Genomic DNA, 26940 nt, shown 5'->3' on the forward strand with positions numbered 1-26940 from the left:
TTTGCATGTGCAAATGAACTTTGATAGCGATAATTTCTTCACACTCTGTCGACCCCCTAAGATTCTTAAGAAAATGATCATACATTTTGCTTAATATCTGTTGGGACCCTTTTAAAAACACTTTTTGGGGAGATACCAGAGACTTAAATAAAAAACGCTTTAATTAACCAACTAATCAATTATTAAAACCCTACTCTATTATCGATTTATTCTTCTGGATTTGTCTGAAACACATCACTAAAAGATTAGTTTCATTTAGAATTGTTTAAAACTCCATCGTATTTCCAAGTAATTTCCAAGTATTTCAATAGCATCTTAAAACTATTGATCTGTTCTTACATAACACTTACAAATACAGATAGATCCAGAAGATTAAATCTAAGAATTCAATAGTTTATCTTTATATAATAAATATCAGGCGCCAGATTAGCGATTTATTGTCAAAACATGTGCCGTTTTGTCATTTTCTAATCGGCCGATAAATCACGTTATTAGACCGTGTCAATAACAACAACCCAACTAAATCCAGTCCAGTGCGACAAAGTCAAACTAAGGTCGGCGACACGTAATCGCATTATTATCCACGATGTTTTTAGATTATTTACAATTTTGACCCAGATTACATGAAGCGAACCCCAGGGGAGGACTTGGCACGCCACTCGCATCTCCCCTACTTGTTCAAGGGGATCTGGAATGTCACCATCCCCTCTAAACTTGAAACGACCCCTCGGAAAGACGAGCCGGGTCGTTATTTTTACCCGGAATTTAGTTACCCAAGCCTCATCATGCAAGTTGAAAAAGTGTTGGGTACGCTGTTGACCAACTCTCGGCCGTTATGCAGTTGCATTCTCCACTCATTAGATTGCAAGCAGTGTTGTTGCAAACTAACGCTATTTATTCTCTGGGTATATAGGTTCCGTTAGTCTCGGACACACCATTCTTCACTCCTTAGTTCTTGGGAGCTTCTATTGAAACGTCGCATGTCGTTAACTTTATTTACCGAGGATTTTCTGCATTCCTATCTGATGATGGTGCTTGCTTTGAGTCCTCCCAGGCATCTTCAATTAATTAAATCATCGTTTTTTCCTCGACCAAATCAAGAATGGTATCAATTCTAGACCTCCACTTTTTGCACATGTCTATATTGGTATTATTTCATTTCGTTTTTTTCACAAAGCAGTCATTTTTAGACTTGATGAGCTGCCGTACTGAATCAATTGAAAAACTTGCATACTTCGGATAGTATACATACTTCGAATAGTTCACTTGATTGAGTCTAATCAGTGCATTAGTGATTATTAAGAAATAAATAGTAGATTTTCTTAACAGAAAAAAATTGACGTTCAGCATCTTAGATTTAGGTCGAATTCATTGGTCGATAGGCAATTTAAAGGTTAAATTGAAGGATAAACGAGTGAAACACAATACAGAAATGTTAACCAATCAAGTATTTAAAAATATGCATAGTAATGTCATGAATATGTATACTGTTACTACTTGTTTCTGTTCAATGTTATTAAGGTTAGAGTTTAACGATTCTATGTACTATACATATGTATATAAAGTCATAAGATCTACGTAGAGAATATTATATTTGTATACGACCTTCTAGCAACTCTCAAAATGTAAACTATTATCATCTTTCAGGTGTTAAGATGACAGAATACAGATATATTGTATTTCCACATAGCTTGAAAGGTCAGGTTCAAGCGAACCTTTCATAGTTAGTACTCAAAGTAACAAAACTCAAAAAAATATTTCAAAAATTTTGATAAGAGAAGGTGGGGTGGGAATAGATCAAATATTGGAAGTCGTATAAATATAGTTCAACTTCTCAAACCTAAAACATCACTGTCATTGAAAAATAGACGTTATATACTATATATATGGAGTGAATACTTTTAAGAGAGCTCCTGATTATAAATAGAGATCTCCTGCTTCACAATAGTAGTTAAAAGATTGAAGGAAGATCAAACACAAAGAAACTTCTGGAGAAACCCAAAACTTTAAAGGGCAACGAAAATTTTCCGGCTCTCAGAAACCACAATGATACATGTGGGTTACTACCCGAAACCATTTGAGCCTTTGACTATACCCACTGTACTCTTAAGGAAAGATAAAATATTGAAAGAAAGATGTATTATACAGTGAAAGCGCACTGAATCGTACGGCACGCCATACCTAGGTAGACTTCCACTGTGATGGGAATATCATCTTGTAATTGTTAATTCATACGATCATACTATTTCGACAAGTTTATCCTACATTTCTTCAAATGTATCACCTTTAGGGTGAAAACACACAGAGAGGGACGTGGGACGTGTTTTATTTTAGATACTTTTAAACATGTGAAAAAAACGTAACACCTCGACATGGTACATATATAGTCCTAAAAATCACCCTCTGGAGTGTTTTCTGTAATATTTTATCCTTGTTTGATTGATCACGGTAAATCCCATATCTGAAGAAATGTAAGAGAAACTTCTCGGTTGCATATGGATATGCATACACGTGTGACCTCCCAAGCATATGCATTTTGCACGTGCAAATACATCCGAATTCGGTTTGGGGAATACCCACTCTTTCGCAGTCAAAGCGTGAAGCCAAGGACTCGTGACGTCCCATACCACCCAGAGTGTTTTCACCAATTTAAGCTAAAATAGCATACGAGCAACTGACGCATGAAACTCTCGAGTCAAGAGTCTTGACAGTAACTAGTATGTATGGATCATAAATTTGGTTTAACCCTTTGACTGCTACAACAACGATAAATCGTTGTTTTGAAATCGGCGAAGACTGCTACGACGATCGTTGTTGTCGTCATTAATTGTCGTATTTCAATACTTTCTTTGAGCTACCAGCGCATCAGTGGCACGAAACATTTTTTTTATATACGTATTTATATTTATTTTTCAATCAAGCTTTATAAATATTTATCAATTTTTTAAATAAAAGCTCTTCAATTTCGGGTTCATCATCAAAGTAAATTTCGGGTTCGTTGTCAATGTCATATAAGGAGTTATTACTTGGGAATTGATTATTGTCGATAAATTCATTTTCAGAATCAGTAGAGCTGCTGATTTGTCGAGTTCCTCGGCGAGGAGCTATTATTTCACTTTCATCACTTTCACTGTCCGATATCATTTTGCAGAGTTAAAATAAATGGCAAAAAACAATAGAAATCCGCTTTCAATTATATAGGTCACGAGACGTCACGAATTCGTGCAATCAATCAAATGCAACTGAAATGCATACAAAATGTTTATGATACATGTTGAAAAATGATTTGATTATTAGAAACTTCGCATCCTTGTGTGTCTCGCTCACACGTACACAATTAAAACCAAGAAAGAAAGAGAGAAAGACCGCTACCTGTTTCGAATATATCGCATGTTGTAAGGATACATCGATGTCTAAAAATAGATTATTGAAAAAATAAAGCGTTGGAAAACAATCGTCAAAACTTATTTAGTGTATATATGTAGGTATCTCTTTCGCACGCACGCATGCAAAAGCAAGACAGAAAGAGAGAGCACTAGTCCACAACTGCTTCTTAAAAATGTATATAAAGTATTATAAAAATTACGAGCGTTCGGCGAAGTAAGTATGTAAAAAAAATATTTTTTTTTTTTTCAAAATAATTACAAATGTTAGCATTTTTCGCTTGGACATTGAAAAACCTCGTAGCAGCCAAAAGGTTAAACTTATTTACTGCTAACTTTTGGTTTTCAGACTTTAATACAGTATCACGGCTCTGTATGTAAATGACGAATTTTACGACTCTATTTTTTTTTTTCAGCCTCTGAGAAGTTTTACTGCCTTGCAAATGAGCAGTTTTAGAACCACGCATGTGTAATATAATAGATAGCGGCCATAATATAGAAATAAAAATAAATTAAACCAACAAGATTTGCGTGCTGAACCGTACGCATTATTAGCTCTAGAAAACGCACACACACAAATCGATAAACTGAGAAAACTAGTGAGTCTCGGTTAACTAAACCGTTCCAGTTAAATAAATTTACACCGTTTAAAAATACACACACCGATCATAAAGAAACCAGTTTTTAGCACAAAAAACGTGCAATTGTCGGTACGAAATTTCCTATTACCAGACGACCATTGTACGGTGATAATTTTTCAATAAAACCGCGATTCATTGTCAATATTTCGAGGCCACAACAACGCCTGTTCGTGACATCACCGAAAGGAGGCCTCGCCGGATGACTTTAATGAAAACATCATCACGATTTATAAAAAAAAAATAATGCAGACGAGATTACAGAAGCGGAGGTCGGCAACCTTTGATTACAAATTAACGGTGTACAATTTTATAAAAAGAAAATGTATATATAATACGACTGAAAAATTTAAACCGGCATAAAACGAAATTATACGTTATCTAGTACGTTGTTTCAGAGATAACAACGGCAAAATTAAAACTATTACACTATATGTACTAGATAGCAATATTTAAATTGTTTGAGCGAGTGAAAAAATATTGCGATAGCGTTGATACATACATATGTATGTACATACAATTAGTTAGTTGCTCGTCAAAAATGTAAAACTCTACTCGATCTCGGTTATTACGAGTAGTCACCGGACCCAGAAGGTGCCGCGTATTGTTCAAAGGTTAAAGGTTTGCCGAATCTTTTTTACAAAGGATTTACAACAATGGAACAATGGATAGCACTGTGACTATCCGGTGTCTAATTACGAGATTCAATGGACCAATAATATAGTGACGCATAGAAGCGGTTCGTCTTTAACCCTCCCTTACCGGAGTGGGGTATGCAAGTGCCCCAATTTTTACGTTTTTCGTAATAACTATGTGGTTTTCCAAGCTATACACTCTATATTTCTTGTATTACTAGAATGAACTACAAGAAATTTGTTTTAATAGATTTTGTATGATTTAGAAAAGGGGTACATCGTATAAAAATACATTTATACATTTCTACGTTCCAATGTATGATAAGTCATAAGGCGGTAGCGATAAGTCATGTTTTTAACTGTTCGCTTGCATATTCTTGTTGATCGATGAATTAATGCGAGAGAAAGAGACAGTTATATTTTCGTAAGCTATTGTTTTCGTCGCTTCTGGCGCGTGGATATTGAGTTATGCAGCCGCCTGTTGGCCTTACCTATGTGCGTTTGCATGTCGATACTTGTCGTTATTTTTTAATACAAAAATAGTCAAAAATATGCTATAGGACTAAAACTTTTTGATGTTGATATATAAAATGATTAATAAGATATATATTGAACCCATTTGTATTGAGAAAAGCAGTATTTTGATTAAAAAATACTGGGGTCTTACTCGACTCCGGTTCGGGACACTCCTTCGATCTCAACGCTCCGTCCTTCAAAGGTTAAGGGCAACTAAAAATTTCTCACACATTTCTCCTAACCAAAATAGAAAATAAATTTTGTATATTGTTTCTGTCTTGTCAATAGTCAACGAGTGTCTGTATTTCGAGAAGCTAATAAACACGAAATTAACAATTAATTAATAAATCCATTGAGACATCTAAGAATTTATATTCATACATAATTTTTACAAATTATACATATGTACATTAAATACAGAAGATTTGTGACAGCATTAATTACGACTTGGTTTTGAAATTTATTTTTAATTATTTACGGTTAAAAGTAAACATTTTTAGGAAAAGTAGCCACGTACAGCTATTTTTCATTTACCGGTAAAATCTGTGAACCGATAATGGGAGAAATTCTTTACCGTTTACCGGTAAATGAAATTAGACAGTAACTTACAATCCCTAGTTTAAGTACAACTTTTAATAAGAGCCAGTGATTTTATGAACCAAGTGTCAAACAATTATTATGGTTGTTTAAATAGTTGCGCTTAAAATTAGAATTTTTGCATGTGTCCAGATAGTGAGCTCGTTATATGAGCGATTGTACTGGGAAAACTCTTGACCCAAATTGATTGTGACCATTTCCTCGTAATAGTCTAAATCTCGCTGCACCCTTGTTCGTATTAACGAATGTTCGATTGAATTCCTATTTGTGGTACCACTTAAATTTGACAAGGAAATGAATCATCGGCTAAAATAACTTTTAGGGGACATTAAATTATGATTAAATCAATATTTCCTATCAGTTTGTTTAAAAAAGGTTTCCCAGTAAATTTTTTTGCTGTGATAAACCATATCTTTTACGGAATTGATTAATAAAATACACAGGGGAAACTATGTCCATATGTATGAATAGTTTTATTGTAGGCAGTTTTTTTATTGATCCGTTATCGATGACTATAAGTATGTATATAAATGACTACGTAACAGATCATGTGCTTATGTACATTTGTAACAATAATAAGCATAACTTGAAAAAATAGTGTGGTAGATGTTTTTCAAGGAATATAAACACATATATCTATGTATAAGTTCGAAAATTCCTGATATGTCCGAAAAATAAATTCAACTAATGTAACTAATCTGCTGATGTGATGTAAATTTCTCAGAATTTTATAAATTTTCAGATTTAGGGTTGACTTTTACAAAATTGCCACCAATTGGGAGATTTTCACGGCAAGCCACTGGTTTCCACAATGAAATCAGATAAATTGGCAAATCATGATAGGAAACGATCGACCTGGAGTCACATATATCCAAGGTCTGGCCAGCAGCACCGGGCCTGGGATTGAACCCATAACCCCTCAGTTGATGGCATTATATGCCAACCACCGAGCTATGTTGCTGGTTACATACGTATACATTATTTTCAGATGAATGTGCATCAAGATATAACTTTTAACTTGCTCATGTATATTGCTTGTTCAGATGCGTATGCATATTGCTTGTTCTAATGAATCCACAATCAGAATTTCATGTCCTATTACAAACTTATCCATCAACAGAGTTAGACAACTTTGAGGTACAATCCGAAACATCGAACAGTACATAAAAAAGACTATAAAACATTTTTGATTATCCAGACTAAAATAATGTTCGAAAACTATTGCAAGCCTGATTACAATAGATGATAAAATAGTAGAAGTAGTCGATAGTTACTTATATTTAGGACAACATAACAGATATGTTCGTTAATAATGAAGAAGAAATAAAGAGACGTATGAAATTAGGACGAATGACTGTTGTTTTTAAATCAAAAATGCCACTTCATACACGAAATTAGGTGTGGGGTGAGATGGATGAGAGTTACGCAAAACAGAGACGAGTGGAAGCTTGTTGGAGATGCCTTCATTAACCATCGAATGGCTGTACATTGTAGATGATGATTAAAGCCCGGACCCTGAGGGGGCTGTATATTGCACTGTTAAAGGTTTGCCGAACCTTTTTTACAAATAATTTACAACAATTGAATAAACGGCACGCTTCCGGTCCTACCTCTAATGATGATGAATAAAACTTTTAGAGGCGGCAAAGAAAGCATTCACTATTGAAACAACAAGGACCACCCAAAATATTGCAGCAGCAACAGTATGTAACATTCGGAAACGAGCTCATGCAATCAAAATAAATTGAAGCTAGGGTAACGAGACTATTTATAAAAAGCCGGGTTCATTAACATGTTTAGTTTACAAATTCCATGTCGAAAAAAAAAATGCGCACGCAATGAAACTTTTGGCGCGTCAGTTAGGAAACACGTGGATACTTCGTTCCCCCCAAGATTGTGCCGTTTAAAAATAGCGAAATCTTAGAACAAACAAAGCAAACACCTTCCCAAGTGTTAAAGCGATCCAGAAATAGAGATAAGTCTGGTCGAGAAGATCTGCGTGAAGCTGCATCGAGAGAGTGAATCGCTTGCGCAACTTTTATAGAACGGTCCTACGCCAACAAATGCCAATGCTCGCGCCACAAGCCACGGTTCAAGTTCAAGATCGCTTCTCGAGTATAAAAACGACTGGTTTTCGCCATAAAGAGAGCCACGTGAGGCGAGCGAATAATAATAAAACAAAAAATAAATAAACACAGGGTGGGCCGTAAGTGGCCGAAGCGTTTGATTCATTTGCAAATTTTGACCTATGTGAAAAAGTTATTGTTCACATACTTCATCATCATCATCTACAGCCATTCACCATCCACGGCTGGGTGAACGCCTCTCCAACACGCTTCCACTCTTTTGCGCAACTCTCATCCATCTCACCCCACACATTCTCCTAATTTCGTCTATCCATCTTCCTTGCGGTCTTCCTTTTACCCTTTTGCATTCTCTCGGGTACCATTCAAGCACTTCCTTCGTCCATTCTTCTAGCCACGTGGCCCATTGCCATTTCAACCTCTTTACTCTATCCACTATGTCCACTACCCTTGTCATAATTCTCACCCATGTGTTCCGCTTCTTGTATTTCCTCGTTATGACAAGCATACAGCGTTCCATACTTCGGACTTCGTGTGGCATTCGAGTACATTGGACTACGTGTGGCATCTTGGCGTTTAGTGTCAAGTTTCACATCTATACGTCATCACTGGCAAAACGCATTGATCGAAGATCTTTTCTACAGGCAGAGTGGCATTTTTGATTTAAAAACATCATTCAATCGTCCAATTTCACATACTTAAACATATATAAATATAGTATTCCTCTTGAATGCGGATTGTAAACATGATAATATAGAATTTCGGCGATATGGTAATTTGCCTCTTCCTCCTGTGCACTCTACGCCGCTAAGTATAAACGCTAGATCAATACTATCATATGTCCAAACAAATTCGGAATTCACTGCAGCATATCGCAGGAACGCTTCTTTAGTTTGTGTGCATGGTGAAGAGATGCAACGTGTAAGCTTACCCAAAACAAATTTTTATCAAAGCAATATATACATACATATTTATGATCAAGTTGCCTTATTACCGTTGCAGTTACCTACTTCAACACAAATACATAGCGTGTAATGCTTGAACTGCGTAGTCACGGGTTCATTCGTTGACCCGGTGGTATGTGACTCCCAGGTCGATCGTTTCTTATCAGAGTTTGCCAATTTATCTGATTTCATTGAAACGGTTCCGACAAATTGGCAACCTGCTCTATTTCTCACCAAATCCGAGTATAGAGCATCTCAAATTTGCTGGTATTAAAAATGCTGCAATTTTTTTCTGTCAAATTTGTACATGTCTCTATGATGATCTGTAAAATTGCTCTATAAATTGTTTATCGATGTATATATATGTTTATTGTGTATATATACATATGTTTTGTTTTTGTTATGTCTAATTTATTATTTTGTTTCTTGTCTTTTCTGTTATATTTTTGACCATTGTGGCGCATTAGGAATTCCTGTAATGCTACAACGGTCCAAACTTTAAATAAATAAATAAATAATTGGCCAGGAAGGCGCATTGTTACCTGTTAGGCCTTCCTGGTATATATGTAAAAAAAAAAAAATTCTTCAACGGATGCTATAAATTTATATTTATTTTAATTTTATTTGTTTTGTCTATATATTTATTATATTAACTATTCTTCTATCGTCTGGAATAAAAGTATATTCTTAGATTTTGAGTAAATAAGATTCACTTTTTTGTAAATAAGAGTAAATAAGATTCAATTCACATTTTTAAACACTTTTTGATGAAAATGTGTTTAAAAAAATTAGTTTAAATAGAATAAGTAGTTTAAAGTTTTAAGTTTTATTAGAATAAGTGAAATTTAGAGCATTCTCATACAAATCCTAATTCAATGAGTATTTTCCAATAAAACGTAACTGAAATCATTACTTCAGGGCCATCCTATGGATACACCGGCTGACCAGTACGATTGTGCAAAAAGGAACTCTATCGACACGAGTCAAGTCACTTTCGCTGATTTGATCCCCCGACCTGTGAATCATCGGTTTTATCCAAACACGGTTTATGACTCGCATAAATGGTATCAATATTGCAAATTTAATCGCATATAAAGACATCAAAAAGTCCGCATCGTTTATTTTTAACCGACAAATTTTTTAAACACTTTTGAAGTGAGCCGACTGTATTGATGTGACACATCCGAAGTTACAAATTGAAGACGAAAACCAAACACTGCTCTTACTAATTAAAACTTCTGTCAACAGATTCCAGTATATACATATACATTCATATGTATGCTCGACTGAGTCATAAATAAATACTACTTTGAAAGATCATAAATTGAAGTAAATGTTGGGAATGGTTATATAAGGCAAGGTGCTAGATTGAATATTAAATTCAATTGAGAGAATGAAGTGAGTCTCATTTTCTAACTGTATCTATCAACAACTTTGAGCTTGAAGTTGGGATAAAATCACAGATATGAAGATAGTATGTATGTAGTTTTGTCCCATAGCATTGTCTTCCTCAAAGTGAGAGTCACAAGACTTTAGGGGTAATAAAACACAACTGAAATACTATTGTTCACATCATCATATGAATGTCATATTTGCTGTGAATCTTATCTTAATTTCTAGGTATTTTACTGCCTAAACTCTCGTTATGACTATACATATGTAATTAAGAGCAGTTTCATCTCATAAATGTTCTCAAAGAAGAGTAGCTAGAGAACTCTAGGGGTAATAAATTATAATTGGAACGCCATTGTTCGCAGCACGAATGAAATACTTTCTTTTGGTCTTTAGCTAATCATCCAGGTGGTTTATTGCCGAAATGAAAATTTTCCGCAGCGTTTTTACTAATACGGACATATTATTGGTAATCTAAGTAACTGACTGGAACATTTTATATGTACGTATGTGTGAAAGAATTCTGTCGGCTGTATCAAAGGCGACTTGCGAGGATCAACTTGAAGATCCCTTGGGTATTCTAAAAGAAGTACAGGACAAGATCTCTTAAAGGAGACTGGTATATAGAAAAAGTTAATTGATATTAAGGAGGTGTGTAAAAGTATAGCATGGGTTTTATAACAATATATACCTATAGAATCGATAAAACGTACACGAATGCCATAAATAGTCCAAAAAACTAGCGTGATGCTTTAGTTTGACTGATTATCTTTTGTGGGCTAAGTCTAACACGCTATAAATTTTGTAAACAGCTGTTTGAAATAAGGTAGAGTTCAAAATGTATCAAACTTCTGGGGTATGTGAGATAGGTAGGATACGGAAACTTTTTTAATAAGCTTCAAAAATGGCCACCAAGGGTTAACATACTATGCTGAAGTTTAATTTTGTGCTTCAAACGAAGAGAGAGAAGAAATCTAGTGGGATGCCGGTTCGTAAGTTCTAGAACATTTAAGCAGTATATTTCAGAATATGAAAATCGTATGTGACTTTCTGGTTGTGTCTCTTATTAATCTGGATATTTTAAGCGTAATGGCTTTACAGCTTCATCTCTTATTGATGACAGTGCTTTTCACGAACCATATGTTGTACAAGTACAAAGTTTTGCAACGTAGAAGATATGATTCATGGATAAGTACGCGCGAAAAATCAATACGCCCTTGAACACCCTACCCTATCCCAAAGGAAAAACTATTGCATGTTCGAGCTGATATTTAAACCGAGCGGATACATAAATACATATGTACATGTACATATAAAAAAAGTAAAACATTTATATTCGGTTTCGGGTCACTGCCATTCCGTGACGTTGGCCTGTCTCAAAATCAATACCAGACTTCTGTATCCAACCGCAAGATCTCAGTTTTCAGACTTTCAATCGCGTTTAATCTTTTGGGTATACGTACGTACATATTATCTTTTGTTAATTATTCGCATCGAATTCCCCGTACACTTAAGATGACAAATGCACGCACGTCATTCGTTGGAAAACGTTCAAAAGCGATGCATCTGGTTCCTGCACTTTTCACATCACTCTTCGCTTTGAGTTGTCAAGTCTCCATTCCCTTTGTGCTTTGTTTTTGTTCTGTTCTACTTTCAGACAAGTTTTATTCGTTTTACGGCGACTCAAACGATCCTTTATCCAGATTTAATTCCAAACGCCCACTGTCGTGAAAAACCTTTGACTCAACACACACATACACAACATTTCAAATCTTTTCACATCAAGGTCATACTAAGTAGACTTCTTCCTTGTGAGATTGGCTCTGAAGTAGTATGTGGTTGGTAGCGTAGAAGTAACGAGAGGAAGAGACAAATCCCCAATACGTCAAATCAATCACTTTCATTTCACAAAAGGTTCTGGGTTTAATGAGATCTGGTATTGATGGCTCCAAAGAATAATTGCTACCCAAATCTTCAATCATGAGTAATCAAGTGCAATGGACTGGAATAAATAATGCGACTCAAAATTTTCTATGAGCAATACAATAGCAGTATGGCTCAGTGGTAGCGTGTATGTTTAGCACCAAGTGATAATTGGGTTCGATCCCGCTATACTGCTGGTGAGACTTGGATATTTATGACTTCAATTCGATCGTTTCTTATTAGAGTTTGCCAATTTTATCTGATCATTGTTGAAACGGTTCCTCAAAATTGGCAAAAAAATATTATCCTACCTGCTGTCTCAAATCTGCTGTATTCAATGTATATACAATTTGTAAAAATTATGCACAAATCTAAATCCATAGATGTCTCAATGGATTAGTCAATTAATTGTTAATTTCGTGTTCTTCAGCTTCTCAAAATACAGTGATTTATGTAATAAAAATACTGCATTGTTTGTAATTAATTGTCTAAGAAGGCGCATTGGGGTATTCCTGTCAAGCCTACCTGGTATATATCTATGTGTGTAAAATAAAATAAAATAAAAATGTGCACTACTAGTGACGACAGCTCAACTGAGCCATTTCGTTAAAGTGGGGTAGGAGCTGATTTTCTTCTGCCTACATTAACCAAAACAAAAAAAACCTAATCGCTCAATTTCTGTCTTCCAAATAAACTTTTATGGAAATCTATGATTTCTTCAATGAGATTTACCTCAAATCCTTCAATTCAGACAGTACGGAAGAGAAGATTCCGTCGACCCTAAGGGCGAAAACACACTGAGTGGTACGGGACGTCACATCCTCTGGCTCACCGCTGTGATCGTTTAAAAGTGGGGGTTCCCAAAACCGAATTCGGCTGAAGTTGCACGTGCAGAGTGCATATGTTTGTGCACACGTGTATGCATATCCATTCAAGGATAAAATATCACCGAAAAACACTCCAGGGGGTGATTTTAGGGACTGTGTACCATGTACATATATGGGCTAGGTGCTGCGTTTATGTCGCATGTTTAAAAGTATCTAAAAAAAACACGTACCACGGACTACTCAGTGAGTTTTCGTCCAAAGCCATCGATCCAAATTAAAATTGAACCGTTGTAAAGGCCTGAAACTAGTAGCCCGAACATTAAACAAATGAACACCCACATCTGAGCAGATAAATCACAATAGCGAAAAATATGATTAAATCGCAGTAACGGGCAGGGCAGCGAAGACAATGAGAGGGGACTAGCATTTGAATATTTTAAGCATCAATTTCTAAGTCGGACACGCTGTATAATCTTCAATTTAAAAACGTGAATTAAGGATTTTATAACAAACAACATAATGCTCGCTTAATTACACCATGCGATTCTGAGGGAAGTGGGTTATGTAAGTGTGTGCACCCAACAAAACAAAGGGGTCTGATCTCGAACGTGAACTACTGTGAAACAGGATTATTTGATCCATTCAAAACTGCTATGCACGGTTATATATGGGTACGTACCCACGATTTCACACACTTTTTTCTTCTTTTTTTGGGTATATTGTGCTTGAGAGCCCGCGGAAGGCACGGTCGCAGCTGGCCGATGCATCAGATTCGGGAGTTCAATGTTCGGAGTTCGAATACCGACAGTGTCACGAATTTTCCACGCTCTACCACCACGTCGGAACATCACACAATTTTATGGCTTTTTATATTTTATATAAATCTCTTAGGTCAGCGTTTCCCAAGACGCGTGTCCATATTTTACTTATATACATATGTATGTTCCAAGAAAATTTCAAAAAACTCTTCAATAAAATATACATAGAGTGAAATAAGAAGAGGCTAGTATAAAGAAAAGTTATAGCCGTTTAAACAATTAAAATCTGACATAGCGAGATGGTGGCGAAAAGGGAAAAAAGGAACAGAACAGTGTGGTCAGATGGGACAATGTGGACGATAGACGTCACCGAGTAAGATGATGCAGTATTTTCAAATGTGTCTATTACGATTATTTTTCACCATGGTAATGGCGGACTTGATTGATGACCAATCCGTGGAAAATGGCAAAGTTTGAAAATGATCGGAAGTGTGGAAAAGAACCCAAATTTCTTCTGACTAGAAATCGTAAGTGAAAGTAAGAAGAGGCTAGTAATAAAAAGTGTGCATGACATAAAACCATTATAGTACATCGTAAAAGATCGATTGGTAGAACTAAAGGGAAAATTATAAATCTGGTCTACACGCCATGAATATTATCATATATACATATATAATTTATTTATTCCGTCTGTGTGTCTGAGATAACGCTCGCCGTACTATAATAGTCGTTTCGATTCGACATACATGTGTACGTAAGCTAGACCGCTTCCAACAAAACGACGTACGAATAATAACAAAAGAAAAAAGTTCTATATATACTGTTCGATGCGAATGTTTCCGCTAGGAAAATAGACCGAAATAATTTAGAAATAAAAAACCGCCATCTATAGAAAATTTAATTAATTAATGAATTAATTAATTTTTCTATCGGTGTTTTATATTGTTGACATACAATAGGTAGGTACATATGTATTATAGATAGTTTTACCTTTTTTTTTCATATTAAACAATAAAATATCAATATTAAATTACATATATTTAAAAGGTATTTGAAAAAAATTGGACCGCGTGGGGGATCGTACTCATGACCGATGACACATTTCTTTTATTTTTTTTTATTTAATAACTTAATATGCCAACACCTATGCGATCATATGTCATCGGGTACAACACTAGAAACAATAATTCAATTTTTGTGAATAATAATGTAACTTAAGAGATTAGGTTATTGGTGCTTGTCGACAAATGGTTTACTAACGCTGATTACCTGATCTCGCTTTCGCGCCTCCACCTATAAACGAACCGTATATAACAACCAATAAGGTCTCGCGACCCATTGACCAATGATCTCCCTGTGTGGAGAGTACTCGAGGTGTATGAATATTCGGCGCTTTTGGTCCGCGCTTCATTCGGAGCTGGCAGGCTAACGGATCAAGAACAATAAACTAATTCTACCACTTCTGCTGCGTCTTTCACTCCGATCTCAGACACCCCTCGCTACATTGGTGTCAGATAAGTGAAGTCTTGACCAGTTAACTCAAGTGGGTCACTTGAAATTGTCAGATGTGTCAATTGGTGACCCGCGGGTTATATGTAGGTTGCCGAAGCTTGGTTTAGATCGACTGAAATATAAAATATAATAAGCAAAATGGCAAAAACCCGATTGCTTGATATTTACGAAGTAAGTTATTTAACCATTTTGGATGATGCCATAGTTAGGTAGATTGAAAAAAAAACCGCTCAAACTAACTCAGTTGAATGTAGAAGTATTGATTTTAGTGTAGCAGCCGCAGTCGTATAGATCTAGAAAGTATAAAAATCAAGACTAAATTTGTATTTGAGTAAGTGTCATTGGCTTACCTTTAAAACATGTCATGTTATGTAAGATTATTATAAATTGAATTTTTAATTAATATTACTATGTAGGTAGTTTTGATATTATCGTGATTAATAATCTAAAGAAAATTTGTTATATTTTTTTTTCTTACTTTTGTAGGTATATATTGCGTGCATAGGTAAAGTAAAAATAGTCCAAACCATAAAAAGTTCATAAATTGCCAAGTATTATACATATGTATGTAGTAGCTCAAACGATATCTCGAAAATTAGACAGATACCTAGTAAGAAAGTACAAATCTTATATAAAACCGAAACAGCATCTGTAATTCATTTCTGATTGGCTGGATTGGTCAAAGGCGTTTGTGATTGGTCGGTCGTAAACATTTTTTTTTTCGATTCAAACAAATCTAATAAAAAAAAACAAATAAAGACGGTATTCTAAATGTTTGACGTACGTGACATTGAGTTCTTCAAACCTTAATTTTGTTGCCGTTCCTTTCTTCGATATGTATATTGAGTGAATGTATATATTGAGTAAATGCGACAATATATATATATATATATATATATATATATATATATATATATATATATCAATATATATATTGAGTGAATGCGACAGTTGCGCTTCGACCAGATAAATACCAATTTTAAATCGACAAAATCGAGGTTTCGCATTCTCCAGTTTTCTCGTCCGAAACTGGACCAATTTTAAAAAAATTTCATCATCGGTATGAGAAAGATATGTTCTATGTTTGTGTCGAAGATATGTTCTATGTAACGCCTCGAATACTAACCTTTCCAAGCTCCAAGTAATACAAAATAAATCCCTAAAAATAATTTATAATACACCCATATATACTAACCTGAAAAAACTGCATGCCATATATAATATTCCGTTTGTTACAGACATTACTAACAAACTAACCAGTAGATTTTATGACAGAATCACTAATAACCACACTAACACACTTGTGAAGATTACAACAAAATGTCTATACCCTTCAGGTATAACACACAGATTACCTAAACACAATCTGCTTTAGGTCATCGACTTTAGAGAGTCTTTAATTAATATTATGTATTAGATTTATTATGAACATTTATAAGGATTGTAAATAGGTTTTTGAGCTCTTTTTCCTATTATGCTTTAGATTAACATTAGAATAATATTATACTGTGATTACTAACCAAATTAAATTAAATTGTAAAATAGAAAATGATCAGTAGATCAGTAGCTATTAAAATAGATATAAGATGTATTGTGAACATAATTTCGTAATAATAAAAAGCATTTAAAAATCGAAAATCAATGTTTGTGTCTTCTTATTTTTTTAAAAATCAACCGTTAAATTAGCACGCTGGACTCTTAACGTGAGTGTAAAAACGAGGCGATTTTATAGATGTTTGGTGGCTCTTAGCTCCTATAAAAAATAACTAATCAAAAAAATAAAAAAAGATAGAAACATGTCTATGGTGGATATCCATAGCATATTAAAAAATAATTTCTCTAGTGCCATAATTGAGGAAGGGAGAAGTGTAATACGTTTGTATGGACAAGGCGCTGGTGTCCAGCCCTCTTAAGATGGAATCTATTACATTTGTCAACGCGACGACCTCGCCATTGAATTATGCTACACTTATATTTCTGACGGCAGAAATGCTTGTCGCGATGAGAAAACATTTGTCATGTAAATCTTTCGGGTGAGTAAATCGATAATGACCGTTCAGATGCTGGCGCGTCATTTCCTATGTGCGGTTATCCTTATAAGGTACATTTTAGCACTCTGCGACAGTACGGCGAGTGAATTTTAATCAATAACGAAACCGAGATGTAGATGTAATGAAATTTGAGAAAATGTTGAAAACGTCCGCTAATGGACGACGTGACTCATCGTTTCGCTTGACAATGGACAGGTGCAATTTATCGATTTGAGTACATGTGTAGTACCCCTGTTTTAGCACTGCACCTTGATATTGATTTTGAAAATCGTGAATACTTCAATTGAATGATACCAGTTCTGTCCGGTTTGAATTTCGAAGCCAATAATTCCAGACAGTATTCGCATTGCGTCCTTTTCTGGTTATCTCGATTGTTGGACAAGATAAGCTTGCTCTTCATTCGACTTTGACTAAGCTGTCCATACTTAATTAACCTTTTGAATGCTGACCAACGCCGATCTGCGTTTTGACAACAAGTCCACGGAACTGAAAAACGCCGATAAGTGTCACAAAATGCTTAGTAAGCTAGCTGTAGCTCATATTCTAGTTAACCCTTTGAATGATGACCAACGCCGATCGGCGTATTGACAAGTCCACGTAACTGAAAAACGCCGATAAGCGTTGTATTTTGAGTATGTACAAAGTAAACAAGAATAATACCCGCCAAACCTTTCCAGGTAGCATTGAAAATAAATGCATTGAAAATGGGTCGCGTAATCTGTGTCATTCATTTGTCAACGTTTATTAAGACTGGTTTATACGGGAATTTCTGAATTTATAAATTTCCCGATGGAAATCCCTAACTTCGGAGTATTTTAGATTGTGGCTTGGCATTTAGATTGTGAGCATTACATTTTAACAACAATGAAGAAGATGGAACTAGTTTTGGAAAAATACATTCATTAATGTACTTTTTTTGTTTATTTTATATTGTTGCAAGATATATTAGAGAGTCTAAACACACCTTTACAAAACTCGAAATCCTCGGCGGTAGTTATCTAGAGTTTGTTTGGATTAGCTACAATTTTTATACCTGCTTTCTATTGGATATCTAAATAATTCCAGTTGGAAATGTTGGCGAAATTTTCAGCGAGGTAGGCTTTCAACAGAAAAGTCGTCTGCACTCAAAGGGTTAATATAATAAAATTGGTATCAAAGTAAACGAAAAATAGTAGATCCACTTGGTACATATGTCTTTTTGTAACAATTAAACTGCAAGATCTAGATTTTTATTTAGCTAAGCAGTAAGCAGGAAAAGGTGCAATTCCTATTGGTCAGTTAACACCTTCTAACCAATATGAATTGCGTGTTTAGAGGTTTACCGACCAATAGAAATCGAGACCCAGAGTTTCCCTACCACCAAGTTAATGAAAGAGGGTATAGTTATATGTAGTTCAAAGGCTCACATGCTTTCGACTAGTATGTAACTTGTTAATGCGGTATGTACTCTCAGAATAGAAAACTTTTTGTTGTCCTTTAAAGTTTTGGGTTTCGGAAATTTCAATGTTCTCCTTTAATTCTTCCTTCAATCTTTCAACTCCTTTTGGAGAACAGAACCTCTCCAAATACAATCCTTATACACCCGAAGAATGAAAAAGCATTCGCTCATATGTAATTGGTACATTTATTTTATTTTATTTTACATATAAACCAGGAAGGCCTTACAGGTAAATCCCAATGCGCCTTCCTGGCCAATTACAAATACAAATGCAGCATTTTTATTATAAGTCGTTGAATTGCGAGACACTGAAAAAACTTGCAAATTAACGAGACATCTATGAATTGTACATAAATTTTTATTGTACATCAATCAAATTTCAAATAGTGGTGACATAGTAGGTAGGAAGGATTTTTAGCCAATTTTTTTTTCCGGGAACCGTTTCAACAATGAAATCAGAGAAAATTGGCAAACTCTGATAGGAAACGATCAACCTGGAGTCACAAATCCAGGTCTGACCAACAGCATACTCTGAAAAATTCATTTTCATTCAGGGATAGAACCCGGCACCTTCTTGACGGTAAGCAGAAGCCTAACGTCCGAGCTATGCTGCTGGCTTGTTTGTTTCAATGACACTCATTTTTTTAAAGAACTCATTTACTTAAATATGGCTCTTACGATTATATGACATACCATAGCAGCATATATCAGTGGTTAACAATTAATGCTTTCAACTTTAACCAGCAGCGTGGCTCGGTGGTTGCGTTGGTATTAAGCACCGAGAGGCCGCCAGGTTCGATCCCGTGAGTTGACCTCTATTGAAAAGAATTTATTCCGAGTATAATCTTAAATGCTGCTAATCAGACTTGGATATTTGTAACTCCAAGTCGATCGTTTCCTATCAGAGTTTGCCAATTTATCTAATTTCACTGTTGAAAAAATATTATTATCTATAACATAGATGTCTCGCTAATTCCTATATATAGCATTTGTATTATACTTATGTCTGGTCATAGTGACGCGTTAGAGTATTATGTTATGTCACTTTGGAAAAAATATGTAAAAAAAATAAAAATAAAACTGAGTGGTCGCGGGTTCAATCCCTGGCCCGGTGTTGCTTGGCCAGACTTTAGATACGTGACTCCAGGTCGATTTCTATCCTATCAGAGTTAGTCAATTGATCTGATTATTTCATTAAAACGGTTCCAACGAATTGTCAACAATGTCCTATTTCTCGCAAAATTCCAGTTTTCAGCATCTAGAATTTGCAAAAATGTCAAATTTATCTAAAGAGGTCACTGTAAAATTGCCCTATACATTGTTTATAATTGGCCAGGAAGGCGCATTTGGGTTTACCTGTTTATATACACAGGTATACATATATATACACATATGTATAAAATAAAATAAAAAAATGGGATATTACATTATGCATATGATATGCCAACCCAATCTAATGATTGCGACAAACTTACCACACATCCGCATAATGTATGAACAATTTGCAAAACTTCAAAGACAAAACTCAACAACAGCATGCAAAACGACACTGCAATTTCCGTCGTACATAAGATTTGACTGGCAAATTTTAAAAGCAGATTTTCAAATACATACTTAACTCAACATAAATGCTATGTGTGCCACGTAGCAGATCGATAACAATCGATGAAACTTCTGGATACCTCCACAATGGGAACATAACGAGTTCCAAAAACATACCCAACAGTAAAGGCACCCCTATTTATATGTATGTGACGTAACATCTGCACACTCCAGAGTTCCCCAACGTGACCCACGTTTATGTACTATGTCTAGCTCGAACCTGAGCATATTATGCAGTGGGTATGATATTGACCCAGACATGAGAATGTAATTGAAGTAATTACACCTCAGAATGTCTTCCCAGTTGTCACGTCTGGACCGCGAGACCGTTGCTCTCTAGGGGGGACTTTGTCACCCTGACGACCTTTCATCGAACCCATAAACGGGTCTAAAAATGCGTAACTTACGCGCTCACGTACAATTAATGGCGTCACATGCCTATTACGGCGCCGCACTGACAGGAAATATGTACATCGTGAATCCATAATTCGATGAAATCACATGTTTAACTGAAGAATTGTAAAAAAAAAGCATCGTTGGAAGGGGAAGTTGTCGCATATGAGACTTTGTATTATCATAAATTTGCTCATTCACTAAAATATGGGAACAATTTAAACGTACATTTTATAAAATAAATGTGCATGTAAAAAAAAATTGTACATTGAAAAGAGTTTCCTTAAATTACAAAAAAAAATGTGTGCATTTCTAAATGACGGATACAGATTGCATTAGAAACTTTGCTTTGATCGTTGAAAAAAATATTTGCTACTTAAAAAACGGATGAAATGTGTATTAAAATGACAGATGAACTGATCGACAACGTCGCGAATATCAATATACGAACCGACAACGACCAACGCTCCTCTCTACTAGATTCCTTCTTTTTTACTCTTCGGCTTGTGACTTTCGACATCTACGACCTTGGCTTCCACTCTACAACCTGACATTGGTAATTGGATTGTTAGTCACATCACAATCGCCCAAAAGACGATTTTTGCCATGAAAATCGCGAATACGGAATATTTGGCACACGAATTTTCGTCAGTATGATAGTTATCGTTAGTATATAGTAGAGATTTTAGTGACTTATGGGCGAGCGCTTTGTGACCAATAATCACCGAACTCCTGACACCATCATTCATATTCATACATAATAAGTAAACAAAAGTAAGCACTATAGGCCGGCGCATCACGGTGCCGGCTCGAAATAAATGGGTTCCCATTGTTAACCTTTTTTTTGCTCTCTAGAGAGAAAAAAAAGGTTAACGATAGGAATCCATTTTAGCATGCTCATCCGCCGATCTCTAGTAAACACTTTTGACACTTGACAGTTGTCAATAGCGGAAGACTGCAACGTTGCCACTTTTTGTATCTATTCTAATGCTAAAATCTATTTTTCGAATGATCGTTTCATATTTTTTAATTGTCACTTTATATTGCCAAAATATTGTATTCCATGCTCAATACGAGATTATTTAATGCACGGAAAATATAATAATACAAATTTTTAATGCACAAATATTTTTTTTTAAATACAAAGTATTTTTCTCAATGTACAGTTAAATCGCACCCCTAAAATATCAAGCTTGGTGATTCAAATGAGTAATGAGAATGGTTGGGAAGCACCAAATGATCGCTGGGTCAAGGGGAAGACCAAATGTTCGGTAGACAACAGTTTTGGTTGTTGAATTTTATTTATCTTAAGCCATTGTAAGTTATAATGGGTGACACGCGTACCGACCTTGGCATCAAACTGGCGACCGATGAAATTTCTTAAATGCACAAATGCATAAAAAAAATTACTATAATAGTATAATATATGCATTAAAAATAATATTTTTTTTAATAATAAAAACGGTCAAAGCCTTTTTACTCTGAGCCTACATTACATTATTATACATAAATACATATATATTACACATATCAGAGCCGGGACGATAATAAGTATTTCTGAAGCAAAAATAAGATACACTTAAGGGAGGACTTAATCTTAATTTAATTGGGGGGGGGGATAGAGAGTTGTAGTTTAAAAACATTGTATAATATCTGAAATATGAGTTAACATATTTTAAGATTAGAATATCAGAAATAAAATGTTATTCTCATTCAATGTGTTCAATTAAAAAAAGTATGCGCTGCAGGCGAAAATTTCTCCGGTTGTTTGAGAAAGCCTGGTGTAGAATATGAGCTCAATGGGCCACTGTTCGAAGAAGAGTATCTTCAAAAGTCTTACAGTCTTTCATCTAAGCATTCTACTTGCATTAAACCCAGAGAGGTGATTGGTCCATGAGACGCGATTGGCTGTTGTATAAAGCTTATTCATACGTCGAGGCCTTTTTAGCGCGAACGCGTGATCAGGCGATTAGTTATTAGTCACGAGCACAAATTAACTAATCTCTACGTTACAGTATTTTAAGAAGAGACTGAAGCAAGTCGCCATTTGTTAAAAAAATTAATTCATAAGATTATCGTCACTGAAAAATAAATCAATGGCGTAAAGCAAACACTCTACCTTGCCATCTAATTAAAAATAAAAACCACGAAAACGTGATCAGTGATCGATACTGAGGACAAATCAGTCAAAATCTCAACGTCGAATTTTATCACGATCACAATACGGGCGAAATCACACAGCGCGGGTTGTGGTATGTGGAAAGTCGACAAGTTCTCCTACATTTCTTAAAACCGTTATCGATCACTGTCAAGCAAGGATAAATACAAGGATACAATTTGACCGAACACACCCAGGGGGTCTTTTTTTTTTGGACGTTTTTGAAAGGACTATAGCTTGTACGCATCCCATGAACGCAACATTTTTTCTATATCTTTAAAACCACATTCACCGCTGTGTACCCACGTACCACATTCACCGCTGTGTGATTTCGCCCTACTTCATCTATGTAAGTACATATGTACTGGTACTTCGTATTTAGATAAAGTAAAAATAAAAACCAGATTATAAAACCTTAGTATGCATAGCACATTCTCAGCACGCTCAAATCATCAAGACCAATTTTTAATTGACCCAACATTAACACCTCGCACAGGAACACAAGTCGATTGAACGAAATCGATTACAAATTGAGCACACGATGACAGTGCGTATATTTGCAAACAATCGCCACAATTCGAAATTGACAGTCGTAAAAAGGCCATAAAAGCCTCATCTGCGAAGGCCGCAAACGTCTGACCATCAGATGTAAACCCACATCTCCCTCAGCCAAAGATCGATGCTGGGTTACGGAGGTTTCATACTAATGCGGCATAATCGATCGCAGCTACAGAATGCAGTTAAAACTTCTGGCACACTACCAACCGGGGAGTACCCACGACTTTGATCCAAATTCGCGTGTAGGGTGCAATTCCGCGGAATTTATCGCGGAATATCTGTGCTAATGTCGAGCATGCTTGAAGGATTCCATCACAAAACTTGAACCTTTGAATAGATAAGCATCGGCTCTTTGCTTCACATCGGCTCCTTGTGGTAGATACCAAATGCATATGAATGGTATCGATGGTTCTACGTGACGAGCCAGAATGTTAAATTACAGAAAACACAAATATCGGAAGGCAAAGATCGAAAATCGAAAGATCGTAAGTCGAAAGATAAAAAAGGGTGCATGGTAAACGTCACATACTCACTTAATTTGCGCGAGCAGGGTACAACAGGAACAAGAGGAACAGGCTTTTCCTCCCGTTTTCTGCGCGCGCACATTAATACGATAGGAAAAGCCTGTTCCTCTTGTTCCTGTTGTACCCTGCTCGCGCAAATTAAGTGAGTATGTACCGTTTACCATGCACCCTTTTTTTTGATCTTTCGACTTAAGATCTTTCGATTTTCGATCTTTGCCTTCCGATATTTGTGTTTTCTGCAATTTAACATTCTGGCTAGTCACGGAGACCGGGTATCGATATATATATTCAGTCTCCTTTTTGCATTAGTAATTCATATTCATTGGTCCTTAAGCTAAAATGCTTGAGATTTTGGCTCTTTTCATTGATAAGAACATGTCCTTTCTATTGTATGATATTATAGTACGACTTGGTAATCGTTCAATTTTAATTGGTCCAACAGATCTTCTCAAAAGTTCTGTTGATTCAAAAGACTGTTCTAAGCTCATTCTTATGCACTCCATCCATTTAAGGGTTTACCAGCCTAAAGATGCATTTCTGAAGGATACAACATTTTTACACCACAAATCTTCAACCGTTCACGGAACATTTTTGCACTATAACCATTTTGTTTGTGGATATTTTTGTGTACATCGATTCTCTCTTTGTTCCCCAGTGTTCCCCAAACCGAATTCGGTTGTAGTTACACGTGCAGAATGCATATTTTTGGGAGGTCGCACGTGTATGCATATCCATATGCAACGGAGATCAGATAAGTTTCTCCTACATTTCTTCAAATATGGGATTCACCGTTATCAATCACTGTCAAGCAAGGATAAATACAAGGATAAAATATTACCGAAAAATACTCCAGGGGGTGATTTTAGGGACTGTGTACCCAAATATGTGCTCCATTCGCATACCTTGGATATGTTCCATTTCGATCGTTTCCCGTCTAAATTTGCCTTTTCGTCTGATTTCATTGAAACGGTTCGAACAAATCGGCAACTTGTCTTATCAAAAATCCGAGTTTATACCATTTAGAATGTTGTGATATATAAAATGCCGAACAATATTTGTTAAATATGTCCACAGATTCTATGATACTCTCTAATTTTGTTTACTGATGTTTGTCATTAGCCAGAATAGCTCATTGGGGTTTACCTGTTAGGCTTCCTGGTATATATGTATGTACGTAATTAAATACAACCAGCAGCATGGCACAGTGGATAGCATGTAATACTTTTATCTGAATGCTCACGGGTTCATTCCCTAGTCCAGTGCTGCTGGTCATACCTTGGATATGTGCTCCATTTCGATCGTTCCCCGTCAAAATTTGCCTATTCATCTGATTTCATTGAAACGGTTCCAACAAATCGGCAACTTGTCTTATCAATAATCTTATCTTATCTTATCAATAATCCGAGTATAATATAAGTATAAGTAACAAATATAAGTAGCAGTAGAGTATGCAATGCTACATAATCCATAAGTTTCTTGTTAGTTTTGAGAATGTTGGTATATACCTGCTATCCTAAGGACGGCTCTGTCGGCAGGATCCAGCTGCAGGATGCTGAGCGGCTTGTCCTTGGCCCATTCTTTGAGACTGAAGTCGTTCTCGAACTCCATCTCACGACACTATGGTGGCACGTTGATGGCGGTGGCACTGAGATCATTTGGAGGTGACACGACACGGACATGTGTCACACCAGCAAATGTCACTCGGACGAAGACAGGCACCACCGGTCGCCATCTCACACTCACCCCTTCACGTTCACAATATCACACCAAGTATGATGGCGATTGCAACCAGTGCACACCATTTACTTACACACGATACTAAATGCCATGTAGAAAAAGCATGTCACTGAAAAAAGCACAATATGAGGAGATTGGGTACGTGCAGCATTTTGCAGGATGAGTTGCGTCAAAGGTTGAATAGGAGTCTTGCGTATGAAAGGGTTCTCGGATGCATGAAAAGGAGTGTTTCATACTTCAATACCAGCATTTATGTATGAACTTTTCATGCACGTTATACTTACAGTTGAACTACTGTGCTTTTTGTTAGAAAATGTATTGAAATATTCGCGAGCGACTTTAGCATTGATGTCAATAGCAAGCGTCAAAAAAAAAATGGCGGAATTTTTTTCGTGTCGATACCACATAATTATTTTTCACTAGTGGCCTGTGTGCACATATTTGTGCGCTTGATAAAATATCGCAATAAACAAAAGAATAACTTAAAAAAAAATACGATTTTTTTTCAAAAATATTAATCAAATTTAAAATATTACAAATGTGAACAAAGTGACGTAAGCTCAGCGTTGCTTGGGGGGTAGAAAGTTGAAAAAAAGGAATCTTTTCAGTAATTTTATATTTAATGAATTAAGTTAGTGTACCGTGGGGAAGTGTATTTGGTGGTGAGAAATTGAAAATTATTGATATACAAATATATAAAATTAATATTTATATGGTAGATGAAGCAATGTTCTTTATATCGATTAATCACAGCCAAATTTTAAACATTTATTCTTAAGCCGCGTCTCTTTCCACGATATTCGACTACAAGGGGAGAAAGAGAGGAGCGTGTTAACAGCGAGTACTTCGTACGCACGCACGCACGTGGGCACACATTAAACAATTATTAGATACGATTGGAGTATTCAAAAAAGCATGCCGAATGTTTTTTGCAGTTCATTTTTTTGTTATATAAAGCATTTTATTCCCCTTCATTTATGTGCATTGAAGAAAATTTTAATCCACAAACGTTCCATATGTTAAGCACTTTCGATCAGACCGGAAATGACTTTCAAGGACGAAATGTGACCCAGCTGCAATGCGAACACCACTCGAGATAACCTCTGACGCAAATTAAATCAATCATTGCAACAATGTCGATTACGGCCAAACATTACCCAATCGATTCTCTCGCAGAGATTAAAGCGTCGGCAAAATTGTATTGACATAATACATACGAGTACATACATAAAGCGTATGCATTTTAAAATTATATTACGTCGACGAATTG

At 35.7% G+C, this 26940-nt stretch overlaps 1 protein-coding gene across 1 annotated transcript in view; it reads right to left on the minus strand.

The window, feature by feature from the left end:
- The window catches only part of shot (dystonin-like protein short stop), a 288361-nt gene that overhangs the window by 260736 nt on the left and 685 nt on the right, over window positions 1–26940 (minus strand). The window contains exon 2 of the mRNA XM_077427723.1: window positions 25439–25779. Coding sequence (XP_077283849.1) covers window positions 25439–25541 — 103 coding nt within the window. The 5' untranslated portion in view covers window positions 25542–25779. The remainder of the gene's footprint in view (window positions 1–25438; window positions 25780–26940) is intronic.

The sequence above is a fragment of the Arctopsyche grandis genome, chromosome 3, assembly GCF_051622035.1.
Source record: "Arctopsyche grandis isolate Sample6627 chromosome 3, ASM5162203v2, whole genome shotgun sequence".
In the NCBI taxonomy this organism is placed as follows: Eukaryota; Metazoa; Arthropoda; class Insecta; order Trichoptera; family Hydropsychidae; genus Arctopsyche; species Arctopsyche grandis.